Source organism: Sparus aurata, chromosome 15, assembly GCF_900880675.1.
Source record: "Sparus aurata chromosome 15, fSpaAur1.1, whole genome shotgun sequence".
Taxonomy (NCBI): Eukaryota; Metazoa; Chordata; class Actinopteri; order Spariformes; family Sparidae; genus Sparus; species Sparus aurata.
This window is the reverse complement of record NC_044201.1, coordinates 25,306,065-25,319,040: the sequence shown is the minus strand read 5'-3', so window position 1 is coordinate 25,319,040 and position 12,976 is coordinate 25,306,065. Positions and strand designations below refer to the sequence as shown.

The following is a 12,976-nucleotide window of genomic DNA, read 5'->3' as shown; positions in this document are numbered from 1 at the left end:
CTTGGTTCTTTGTAGGATTTAAAGGCTCTTTGTTCTTATTTGCATGTGATTTATGGCGCGTAAAATAAAGCAAACTCGCTCCATTCATGGTTTCAGCCGGTTGACCTCTCACTGAGATTATAAAGCAAGTAAATAATTGTATTTATATATAATTACTTATAATTCATCTACTATTTCATTCTATATTTAAAGTAGTTTTCTATTATTGTTATAAATATTACATGTATTGTTATTTTCCAATGCCGTCGCTTGATGGCGCTGTTGAAACATTAAACAATAAACTGGTTTCCAATCAGAGGGTCACGGAGGTCAAGTAGATGCAGAGTAAGTGTGCTCTGAGCTGCATCATCATCATCATCATCATCATCATCATCAATGCATCCATCACAAGCATGGCCGCAGCTGCCATTGAGGACACTGAGGTCATGTCCTCTGTGTTTCTTTCTGGGTCTTTGACATCTTGATATATATATATTTGGTAACACTTTTTAATATCATTAAAATAATTATATATAATGGCAAAGTCGTAGTTAATCAAACTTTCGTTCATAGTTAATTGTGTCCTACTTGCCAATGTAACCATTCAGAGTCTTATAATAATATCCTGACAAAACATTGTATGAGGAAATCAAATAAAGATGAACACAACTTCATAAATCTAGACATTTAAACTCAACTACAGATGACTCATGGTCAAGTACTTACCTCTGTAATAATAATAATAATAATAATAAGAAGAAGAAGAAGAAGAAGAAGAACAACAACAACATTAATAAACTGTATTTACTGTAGAGAGAACTTTTCAGAACAGTTACAAAGTGCTTTAGAAAACCAAATAAAACACAAATCACATAAAACATATAAGAAAGTAAAGCATGCAGGAACAATCACAGACAGGCAGTTTTAAACATGCAAGTTTTCAAAGTGATTTAAAAGACGACACTGTGTCTGCAGCCCTGATCTCCTCCGGCAGGTCAATCCAGACTCTTGGAGCTGTGACTGCACAGGCTAAATCGCCTCTGTGAGTTAATCCAGACTCTGATGCAACAAAAAAAGATTCACCTGAGGAGCTCAAGGTGCCACAAGAAACATCAGGATCAGTTAAATGACTTGGGTTAGATCCACTCAGGGCTTTGAAAGTAATACCTACGTTTTGCCACTAGAGGTCAAACTTTGATCACAACAGGAAAAACTCAGCTCATCGAAAAACAGATCAGAGACTATTTATAGCAGCTCCGTGATGCACGTGATGACGACACATCGCTGACATCATCACGAGCTTTGGATGGATCAGAATAAAGAGGGGAAAGTTTAAATCCGAAAACCACTTTCAGAACAAATGGGAATAATACCCATATTTTAAATTATTCATTCAGATCCTTAATTAGACTGAGGCTGAGTGGTGATGCCATGCTGTGACTTAACAAACAAACCAAAGCTAATGAACAAGACCTTATTTATTTACATGCGAATGAACGGTGGTGAATTTGGTTTGATGTTTAAAAGAAAAAAAGGGGGAAAAAAAGAAAGAAAAAATAAGGACAGAAAAGAAAGAGGAGGAAGAAATCTTAAATTGTGCTTCTTGTGGGTCACATGGTCGGAGTGTGACGCAGCTGTGACAACATGAGAACGCGTGTTAGTTTGAGACCCGAGCAGTTTCTCTGTTTCTGTGATTATGAACTCATCTGGAAGTGCTGCTCAGTCTTCAGCCAATTCAGCAACAACGTTTAAGTTTGATGGAAAAATTATCTATCAGTGTTTTTCAGTTGAGGCAGAAACTTCGTGTCCAGCTGCTTCCTGAAGTGGGACTGCACACAAAAGACAAAGGAGAGACTTTAATTCAGTGCATAAGTGTGTGTGTGTGTGTGTGTGTGTGTGCGCCTTCCTGTTCCCTGACCCAAACACTTAAACCAATCCAGTCAACGTGAGCGCTGTAGGCACGGGGCACTTTCCTCGAATGCGTAAAACTTGCGTCATCTATCCACCGGTGTCTTTTGACGTTTTTTCTTAAATTCTAATTAAAAAATATAATCTCACAGCTGTCAGAGAACACCTGCCGATCAGAAGCGGTTCTGCCGGTGCCGGTCGTGCTGCGTTCCCTCTCCGGCCGGTGCGTAAAAGAAGAACCACGCTGCTTTCAGGCTCCACACGCCTCTGACAGAGAGGGACAACACGGTGAGTGAGAGTGTGTTGGGGGGAAGTAAAGAGTGTGGGAGGGTGGGAGAGCCCTCCCCCTGCCAAATGTCTCCATGGATCCACTCCTTCATAACCCAACTCTTCCCCAGCCTCGCGCAGATGGCCAAAGTGTCCAAACCGGACTGTGAACGCGCTCAGCTGGCCACAGGATGACACGATGAGAGCAGATTAGACATTTAACTCTTCGCCTACTGCTTTGTTTAACTCAGTGTGTAGTGAAAGTCCAAGTAGCCCAACACCCTCTGGCGAAAGGAGCGCTTGGCTACATGTGAATGTCTGCCGGTCACCCAGCGCGCTGCGCTGGTGATGCCATGCCGAGAAGACACACCGGCGACGAGAGCGACGGCACCGGGCTCTGGCTGAAGACCACAACGGGACGCCGGGTGCAGGAATACCCAATGAAAGATGTGGAGTCAGGGCGGAGGGCGATGAATAACGCGGTGCGGGTCGGGGACGGACTCCTGTCTCCAACCGCTGCAGGTGCGGTGGCAGCGGAGAGGAAGCAGGGCGCCCGGCTCAGCCTGCTCGGGAAGCCGCTGACCTACAGCGCGCAGAGCGGCCGCAGGAACGCGCGCTACCGGCGGCTCCAGAATTACCTCTACAACGTGTTGGAGAGACCGAGGGAGTGGGCTTTCGTCTACCACGCGTTTGTGTGAGTACTTGGACTTTTAGTCACCAAACAACGTGTTTCATTGTTGATTCTCTTGAATCGTACAACAGCTTTTAAATGACAGCAAGTATTAAAATGAATTATTTTATTTATTTAAGCAAATATGAGAGAAAACAAGCCGCTGCTTCTTCAAAAAACTAAAGATTTGAGTTGAAATTGTCTCTTGTTCACCTGAGAATGACCAGCTGGGGTCATGGTGCACACACACATCATGGTGTCACACTGATGGCAGTAATATGGGGCTTTCATTTCCTCGGATATGTAGCTCCATCAGCCTCCACCCGCTCATCCATCATGAAAACACACATGAAACATGCAAAAATAGGAAACACAAACACACCATTTCTCTGTCCCATTATTTTTTGATGTGTGTGATAAATATGTCGCGGCTGTTACCCGATGTCATTCACCTGTGAGCTGTGTTATCACTCCATCACTGTGTGTCAGTGCAGGATGACTTCTGAGTGTGATCACCTGTTGCAGCAGCCTCAGTGTGCAGAGAGCGGTTAGAACCGAGTGCCTTTTAAAGATGGATTAAAGGTGTGTCAGTCTGTTGGTATGTGAAGGTATTTTTGAAAATATGTAATGCACACACACACACACACACACGCTGCACATAAAACCAGTAAATCAAAGTCATATACAAGGCTCTTACTAATCCTTACGTAACACTGGGAGCTCCAACAGATTGAGAGAAGGTCAACGAGCTGTCAACTGAAAAGGGTGAATGTAACATCATCTGCTGCTCACGTGTGGATTTTTGAGCCTTTTTTTGTTAGTGCTTTGGACGGAGAGCGTCTGTGAAGAAGTCCTTAAAAACTGACATGTTTAAGTTCCTAAACTCAAAACAGCCCTCGGCTTGACCACGGTTTGGGGTTCTCTGGTGCGAGATGGCTCCTTTCATGGCCAAAGTTAGTCCTGATTTTGATTCCTCCTTCCTTCTTTTTCTTCTTCCTTTTCTTCTCCTTCTTCGTCATGCAGTTTCAATTAACCAATTTATTGGATTATTACTAACTTTCAGGCGGAGATTTCCTTTTTTGTGTTTGTCTTATCTAATAGGATTCCCAGTGGTGACTGTAAACCGTCTTCAACAGTTGCAATCTCGGTTGTGCTCAGAGGCAGTGCGCTGAATAAGGTTTCTTTAAGTGGTGCTGCGGTGAACTCGTGTCTCTTTCTGTTTATTTGAAACACCTGCCAACGTCAAGGCATCATATCCTGTGTGGCTGAGGATATTCCAGAGGAAAAAGCTTTCCCACTCGAGAGTGTGTTTGGTTGTTTTTGCAGATTATCACACAGGGAGTTGGGGTTTCATGTGAGAGAGACGCAGCTCTGTGTGCACTCTCCCCGGTCTTTTCTCCCCGCTCTCTCTCTCCATCTGTGCATGTACAGTATACAGCGTATGCGTGAGTATGTCATTCACACGCATACGCCACAGCATACACGGTCGGTGGGGGTGATGAAACGCCACATCCCCTCCCCGCTCCGGCCGCCTCGCTGGCCCGAGGAGCGCTGTGAGAAGGAGGAAGTGGAGCTGTCAGAGGAGGGACTGTGAAGCCGGATGTTGACGTTTTATTTGCTCAGGCGGGACAGCTGAGGTCGCAGGGGTTAAGTTGTTACATCTGCTCGCGACCACAGCCTCAAACTAACTGTTTAAGTGAGATAAAGAAAACCTCAGAGAGATTAGGGGAATAATCTCCCTTTGAGGGTAAATTGACAGAAAGTTTGTTTTTATGGGATTTGAGGCATAAAAGCTCTTTTTTTTTTTTTTTTGGGATTCAGACAGAAATCATTGATGTTCATGCGTCTACTGTACACGCGGTGGTATTTCAGAGCACTTTAATAACACTGTGATGCTTACGCTGCAAATACCCAGACAGCCCCTGTGTGTACACACTTTATTAGCATTCAGATATTGAACGATCTTGACGTTATTGTAGCCGTGTCGCTCCCTGTTTACAAGTTAATCACTTAGATTGTGACATCCCAGATCCAGCGTCACTACTAATAAATGCAACGCCAGACTAAGATTGATCTCCCGAGCAGCAGTGAATGCCCGCCTCACCGCAGCAGGACAATCAGTCATTTTAACCGTACAAGCTTGTCTTCTCTCAGCAGGAGATCCTCTCAAAATTACCCCAAAAATGATTTGATGTAAAGGACAGCTGGTGTAAAAACGAAGAAAAAAAGATGGAGACACCTTCGAGTACAGCATCATTTATATGAAGGTCGGGACACTTTGTTTTGTTGCGGTCTAGACTCAGATTTGGTGATTTACAGATAATTGAGTCATTCTTTTTACTATTTATGAGAACAAATTGCGTCGCTGATCACAGAAAAGTATTTTGCACTCGCGTTTGCATACTTTCCAAGCAATTTCCCAATCGTTCTGGCACTCGCAGGCTCGGACGCTTCACATTCTGATGCGTGTTCCCTTGTAAAGACATACAATTCTGCTGAGGTCCTGATAGTTGTGTCATTACGCCAAAAACAATACGTAAAAAGAAAAAAAAAGACGGCAAACACTATTTGGCTGGGTTCCTGTGCCAGTGTCTTAATGGATTGCTGTAATACGGTCTAAGCACTCTACATTAGTGATAATGTACATTTTTAGTTTGTACAAGGATAATTTACTTTGAACAAACAATGCAGGTCTGAGGTATTTTGTTTGGGGAGCAAAAGTTTCTTTGTGTGGAAATTTGTCAGATGGTTATGATGTTAAAAATAGCTCATGTAAAACAAAGTCTCATGATGGTTTATTTAGGGATTTTTTCGACCACTTACGACAGACAAAAAAACCCAATTTGTTTTAGAAGCAACAATTTTTATTACCCTTCAAATTCGGAGGCACAGCAACTCGGCCATCTCGGAGAAATCTTCCAACCTGAAGGTCTCCTTTGCTTAATGGTCTCTCATCACAGGTCATTCATTATCTTAGCTCTGGTCACATTTTGCTCTTGATGCCAAATTGCCAATAGTTGTTTTTTTAATGGATGGTTTTGAGAGCTGTTCGGATTCAACAGTAAAAACTGTTGCACAATAACAGTCAACTGTTGCATTCTCAGTGGAATCGATACTACCAAGAAACACTTCACGTTATAGGGAAACTTAGGTAGGTCTTTGATATTGACCCCATGACTATGTGATTAATGGGGGACAATGATTTTCGGAATTGGTCGAGTATTGAGTTGGACTGCTGAAGTCGGCGATGGCAAAAAGGACTGCAGTGTAATCCCTGCGGGCAATTAGGCACCATCAAAGTACATCCACTTAAAGTGCCTGTTTTTGCCAATGACAGGCTCAGATCGGTAGTCAGATAAACCGTCTTGTTAAAGAACAAGATTCATTGTGTTTGAACAGAAACAGACGCCGTCACTCTCGCCAAAGCCACCAGACTACATTTGAGAAAACAGCAATTTTATCATCAAAAACACACTTTGACAGAAAGGCAAAAATAAAATTCGCCGAATGATCTTGCTTCATCTTTCCATGGTTCAAACGATCTGCAGCTCTGCTTTGGTAGAAATAAAACACATTAAATTAGATTATGTCTCTACATGCTGTTCTCCCCCCGCTGTTATTTTTAGTTTCGACCAGAATTGGTGATTGTTGGATTATTGAAAAGAGTTTTGGTTTGTGTGTTTTTGACATTTAAATGATTTTCTTTCTGCAAACTAGTCTGGTTGCTTTGGTGGAAGTGATGATAGCTGTTTCGGGTTAAGCTAATTCAGACCAAATTTGTCCTGTCAGCTTTTAGCCACAGGGCTTGTGCGGTGCTGTGGGAGCATCATCTCATGTTGTGAACTTCTGCCTATCAGTTTGCCGAAAGGAAAAGCTGCTTTCTTGGTCTTCCAACAGCATGCTGGTCGTACTACTGATTGTTCGTCTGCATCAGCAGAACCAAAAACAACAGTAAGTGACCAGGATGTGAGGTCGATTTGGTCGAAATGCAGCCTTAAACCCTGAGATCTTATTCTTTGATAAAAAGTTATGTCCATGCATGGATCCTTTCCATAATGTTGGGAGGGTCCATAGAAATGTGTCAGACATATTTTCATAGTGTGCAATCACCCGCTGTGTTACATTGCAGGCTGTTTTCGCGGCTCCCAGCTAAAGTCCTCCTGTTCAATACTGGACCAGTTTCAAAAATTGTTGTCTCCATTAGTCACATACCATGTGCAGTGATGAAAAAAAAACAAGTTACCCTCCATGACTGATTGATGAATGATTTCTGTATGGAAATGAAAACTCTCACTTCACAGAGCTCTAATTTGTACTCATTTGGATTTTTTAAGACATTCATGTAGCGACCATCTGATATCTGCTGAGTCTTTGATTGCCACAATCATCTCTGCTGCCAATGAGCTCAGATCTTTTCTCATTTTTGGAGACTGCCCAAAGTCGTTAGCTTGTCACACCAAGAAACATTTGAAACGCTTTGGCAACTCTTATATGAAACTAAAGGCTGTAGTAAAAACTTGAAGTTTAAATTTAATTGGGAGACGGTCGAGGTTCATCTCTTATGCCATAACTTTAATGTGGACAGTTTCGATCCGTGCAGATTGCAAATGAAGCTAGTCAGTGTGTACAGCGTCTCACTGCAACTTCTCCTCGGGGAATAATCCCCAAGATGCACCTCTGTGTTTGGTTAATATATATGTTAAGACTCTGGTGATTGCTCTACTGCAAACCTCATGTTCTGAATTGATTTACTGTTATTTCAGTGTGTCAGATGACATTTAAGTAAATGGATTTCTTGAGTGGTCCCTCCCCACCGGTCACTGCTGTGTGCGTTAATGCTAAGTGGCAGTGAGTGGTTAACACACATATACACACATGCTTGCAGATACACTGTACATGCAGAAGTGAATACACAAACATGCAACAAGACACGGAAATACTTTCTTTAGAGGAATGCATGTGCAGCAGATTTACACAAACACACTCGTATATCAACAAATACACACACACGTGGTACACACAAACACATTCACACGTGGTCGCAGATGAAGAAACAAAAGCAAGTACATGATTTATGAAAGAAAAGTTTCCTTTGATTGTTTAATTATGTTGAAACACATGCTGCCGTGTGTGTTTGTGCGGTGCAGATCCAAGCTGTGCATCAATGTCAGAAAACAGCTTGATATTGTGTGTGTGTGTGTGTGCATATGTGAAATCTGCTCATGTATGCTCTCTATAGGAATCCCTGATGGGCTGCAGTATGCATTAAGACACTGATAAGCATCTGGGCGTGCTTCTTGCCAAACAGTGCTCTGAAACACTGCTTGGCATTAAGATTCAATCTCTTAATGAGATGGCGTGTGTTGGGCTAATCACATTTGCTGAAATGGGTTCCAGCCACAGTCTGCATTATGTGCTATACTCAGAAGATGATTCCTTCCTGTGCGCGTGTGTTTGTGTGTGTATGAGAGTTATGGTTCATTTATTATTTTCTTTTTTGCATGTTGTGCGAGCGTGAAGGTGATCTTTACCACCTGTCCATGCATCGACGTGTCCGTGTGTGTTTTTCAGCAACTCAGTTTGTTATCGGCATGATTTCATGTATGCACCTGTCTGCTTTTGTGTCTGAGAATGAGTTACAGAAACGTGCGTGCATGCGAAAGAGGGAGAGATTGATTCAGTCACACAGTTTGTGTGCGTCAGCCATTGATCCCAAGGCCGTTCTGGTCAATCGACAGGTAGCACATGAAGCCAGGCTGATGATTTGCCACGAGGCGGCTACACACTAATGATCAACCTCCATCCAGTTTTATCCCTTTACTGCACAGATTTGCGCAGGATCTGTGATGCATTACACTGACTGACTTTAAGGAGAAGGACACTGTATTTCGAATTTTAACATCCTTGTCACAGTCATACTGATGAAGATTAGGTATCAGAGGACAGATGGACCTCACCGAATGCAATAGATGTTTAGTTTCCTGACAAGTGTCCTCTTCTGGGTGTGTGAATATTAACTGTTGTTGCTCAGTAGTAAATGTGGAAGTGGTCTGACGACGCTGTGGCACGACAAACCTTTGGGTGTTGGTGTGAATGATTGAACGTACAACATTTATGAGTTTGCATTATATTTTTTTTAACCCCATCTTTTATTCACCACAACTAAATTAGACCATTAACATAGAGGTGCATAGCGCATCCGGACGGCAGACTCCTCAGTGGCCCTATGCCTCTAAGTTTGATGCTGTAGTTGCTTCATGAAGCACTCCTCTTGTGTAGCAGTCTAAATAGCAAGTAAGGTCTTAGTCGGGGGATGTGGTCAGGGTGGTCGGATGGGGCATTCAGTTGACTCTGTGTTTGTGGTGTCGAGGGGGGAGTATCCTGGGTGAGAGTGACATCAGTGCAGGGATTGATGCATTGATATGCTAGTTTGACTGGTTAAGTTGTTCATCTTGGAACTGAAGGAGTGCATCTCTGTTGTCTTGTGAAAATGTACCTCTCAGCTTTGATTACCCTGATTGGGTTTTTGACCCTGAAATAGAGACGTTCTCAAACTGCAGGTGCATTGATAAAAAATTGAAAAAGTCAAATGCACTGAAGAACATCAGAGGCATCCAGAAGAGACTGCACTTTGTTTCCTGAGAACAGGACGACATTTGAGACACCTGAGCACATAAAAGAGTCTCTGTGTTTAGGTTCAGAGCGGCTTCTAGGTAAGGGGGAGGCTGTTGGCGTGTGCTCAATGGAAAATGCTGGAAAATGCTCAGGACCCATTAGATTGGATGAATAGAAAAAGTGAGGCATGTGTGTGTATGTGTATAAATACTGTCATGATGTGTTCCGGTGTTTGCATGAATTGGTACAGAGAGGGTACCCTATTAAAGTGTGTGTGTGTGTGTGTGTGTGTGTGTGTGTGTGTTATGTCTTCAGTGGAGAGTAACACAGCACAGACACAGTCTGGATTTGGGTGTCCAGGTCACTGGTTGGCATAATGTCGTCCAGGACAAACAAAAGGATGGATGGACAGGAAGCAAGTAGAGCTGCAATAAATGGATTAATTAATCAACTGTCAGCTATTAAGTTAATCACCAACTATTTTGATAATAGCTTAATTACCTCTGTTAAGCAGGTTATATTTCACTGGTGTCCATTTGGCTGTTTGGATGGGTCTCTGCACAGAATGGACCTCATTAACTTCTGGTGCGGATAAAGGGACATAACAACTGGGTGTATTTTAGTGGCCGGTATCAGTGAGTGAGCACAAAAGGAGACTATTGGGCTTTGACGTAAGTATGAGCTCTACTGCGGGCCATTATAGTTGATCTGACTCATTTTTTTCAAGAAAAGTTTAAATCAAGATTCTCCGATTCCAGCTTCATAAGTGTGAATATTTTCTTGTTTTTTTACTTTTCTACGAAGGAAAACTAAATATCTTTGGGTTGTGGACAAAACAAGACATTTGAGGATTTCATATTGGTCACTTAGTCGGGATTATATCAAATTCAGACGTTATTTGGAGTGGATGATATAACGAAGATGTGTTATCATCATGTGGTATGCTGTTTGGAGCGGGGCCCGTCTTTTTAAGTTGCCTTGGAGGACGCTCCAATATTCAGTATTTCAGATTCAGCAACAACATAAGATAATAGTTAAATAAGTAATGGTGTCCTGATTTTTCTACAATATTCCTAAACCCCTAGATTCCCTCCCAGTTTTGAAGCTCAAAACATGATCAGTAAACTGGGAGAACATGATTGATGATTAATACATGAATCAGTGCATCGCTCCTAATGAATACTAGATCATCAGAAAGCCCCTCTGCTCCTCCTGAAGTACTGAACCCACTGTATCTGTCTTGGTCTTTTCCAAGTCAACAGGAATGCTTTTGCAAAGATCCCCATGAGTATTTTGGTGTCATTACACCCTCCACAATCTTCAACTGCTAATGTGTCAAACAAAAAGGGGCTAATTATCCCGTGTCAGAGTGGAGAAACTTTGATCAGATCGGCGATGTCATTCAGAGCTCAATGGTGAGAATGTGCGAGATCAGAAGGGACTGCCATGACTGATATGTTGTGACATTCCAGCAGGTCACACAGGAAGTGTGTAGGCTGCAGGTGTGTGCGAGTGTCAAAGTGTTTGAGAGGGAGCAAGGTTGAGCTAAAGATTAGAACTTTAGAGCTCATACTGTGTATATAAGCAAAAAAATGGAATGCAAGTGGCTGTGAGAAGTGATGATCGTACAGTCAAACTTCATTTGCACAGGTTTTACCACCAGTGTATGAAGCTCCTCTTAGTATGCTGGGTTACATGGTGTATCTGCGTCTCCCCGCATGTGTACTGTATATACTTCAGTGTGTGTGTGTGTGTGTGTGTGTGTGTGTGTGTGTCAGTATCAGTGTGTGTCTGCTCGTTAGTCATCCGGCAGCCCTCTCGTACATCAGCCGAGGTGCCAGTTTGCTGAGCAGGCTCCAGCGCTGATGGATAGACACAGGCTGAGCTCGTCTGTCCTCCTGCCCACACAAAGCTCACCGCTGCCTGGTGCGCGTCACACCAGCCTCCCCCTGCCCCGCCGTTACCCTGTCAGCTCTTGAAATAAGAATGTGCCTCAGAAGCACACACTCACGGCATCCTGTAAACACACCCACACACATTAACACGCACGAATACACAACTGCACACGCACATATTTCTGTACTAATGGGGTTGTCATTGTTTTTTTTTTTCCTCAAGCGATGTCTAGATACACTGTTTTTCTTCCAGGCAGCTGTAACTTCATTCAACATGTTTCAAGATTTTATTTTTTTGAATAGCTGAAGGCAGTAGAAAACATGTGTGAATATGTGTAACAAGGGAATCAAAACAAGAGTGACTGGTTGTTGGCAGGATCTTGCTTTTGTTTGTCTGAGCGCGAACAACGCTTCATCCATCGCGCTCTTTCTTTTGTGCAGCGTCTCTGTGGTTTCCATGGCACCCTCGCAATGACTCCTGGAAGTTGTGGCACCAAACTCCCAATAAGACCACAAGTAGTTTTTGCTTAAGGCCTTGAGTATGGACTAAATAACCAAGGTTGACAAAGAGATATTGCAACTATTAAATTAAATGCCAACTGTTTTGATAAGTAACAATTATTTTTGAAGAAATAAACATTACATACTTACATGTGACTAGTGTCTGGTTTCTTTCCTTGTCTTTGGCAGTAAACTGAATATCTTTGGCTTGTGGAATAAAGAAGACATTTGAGGACGTCTTCAGGGGCTTTTGGAACTACTTTTTCTTTTTTAAACCTTTTTCAGACATTTTCTAAACCAAACAACTGATAGATTAATGAAGCCAATAAATCATTGTTAGTTGCAACCTTACTTCTTTAGGGGGTAATACATTGAATGGTTAGGAAATGGTAAACTATGAAAAGTTAGAAATCTGTGGAAGTGATAGGTGGATATTTGAACTTTAAAGAAGGATAGGCTAGTTATTACCTCATAAAAACAACAGCACAATAAAAGCACAATGTTTAATATAAGTATTAAGTAGCATCAATTATTAGTATCTTATTTGAGTATTTGAGTAAGGGTTTATTTGTCTTACTGATTGTTTTGTACCCTTGAGTAAGGCAGGTCCCCATAATGAGAGTGTGTAAACAAATGTCCTCATAACGTCAGTAATTCACGTCCACACATACACACAGACACACACAGCTCTCCATGCATTTTTCTGAATGTCTCTGGCTCTTACGCCCCTGAGAAATCCTCACATATACAGATATAGCAGGAATTATGAGCGGTTGGTGGTATAGCTTCACCACCTGGGGTGAGAGTGTGAATATTTCAGTAGGTTTTTCTGTGTATGTGTATTTCAGAAAGCTTAGTCTGCTCACTGCAATCTTAATGAGAACACCCATAGACATTTTGTAGTGAAAAAAAACGTACACACCAGCTCAGCCCAACGCATATTGTGAATAATTTATCTTGGTTAGTCATACACATGTTTCCCTGGTGACACTGATTCAGGCAGAATTAAACTCCAGCTCACCCACCTGTCTGACAAAGTTGTCAGACGGAGTGAGACAGAATTCTGTATGAACAGGTGTTTGCGTCATCGGATATGTTTTGTTTTGTCGAAGGATTGGGGAACGCTGTTTGTTATGCCAGT

General features: G+C 42.4%; 1 protein-coding gene across 9 annotated transcripts in view; it reads left to right on the top strand.

Annotated features, from left to right (window-relative positions):
- The first annotated feature begins 1,731 nt into the window (after nt 1-1,731).
- kcnq5a (potassium voltage-gated channel, KQT-like subfamily, member 5a) overlaps nt 1,732-12,976 on the top strand; it is a 102,314-nt gene continuing 91,069 nt past the window's right edge. For 3 of the 9 annotated variants that reach the window (XM_030442329.1, XM_030442325.1, XM_030442327.1), the window contains exon 1: nt 1,733-2,848. In XM_030442329.1, the coding sequence (XP_030298189.1) occupies nt 2,469-2,848 (380 nt within the window). In that variant the 5' untranslated portion in view covers nt 1,733-2,468. Of the gene's footprint in view, nt 2,849-12,976 lie in introns of all 9 variants that reach the window. The other 6 variants (XM_030442328.1, XM_030442323.1, XM_030442324.1 and 3 more) reach the window with 5 other exon arrangements.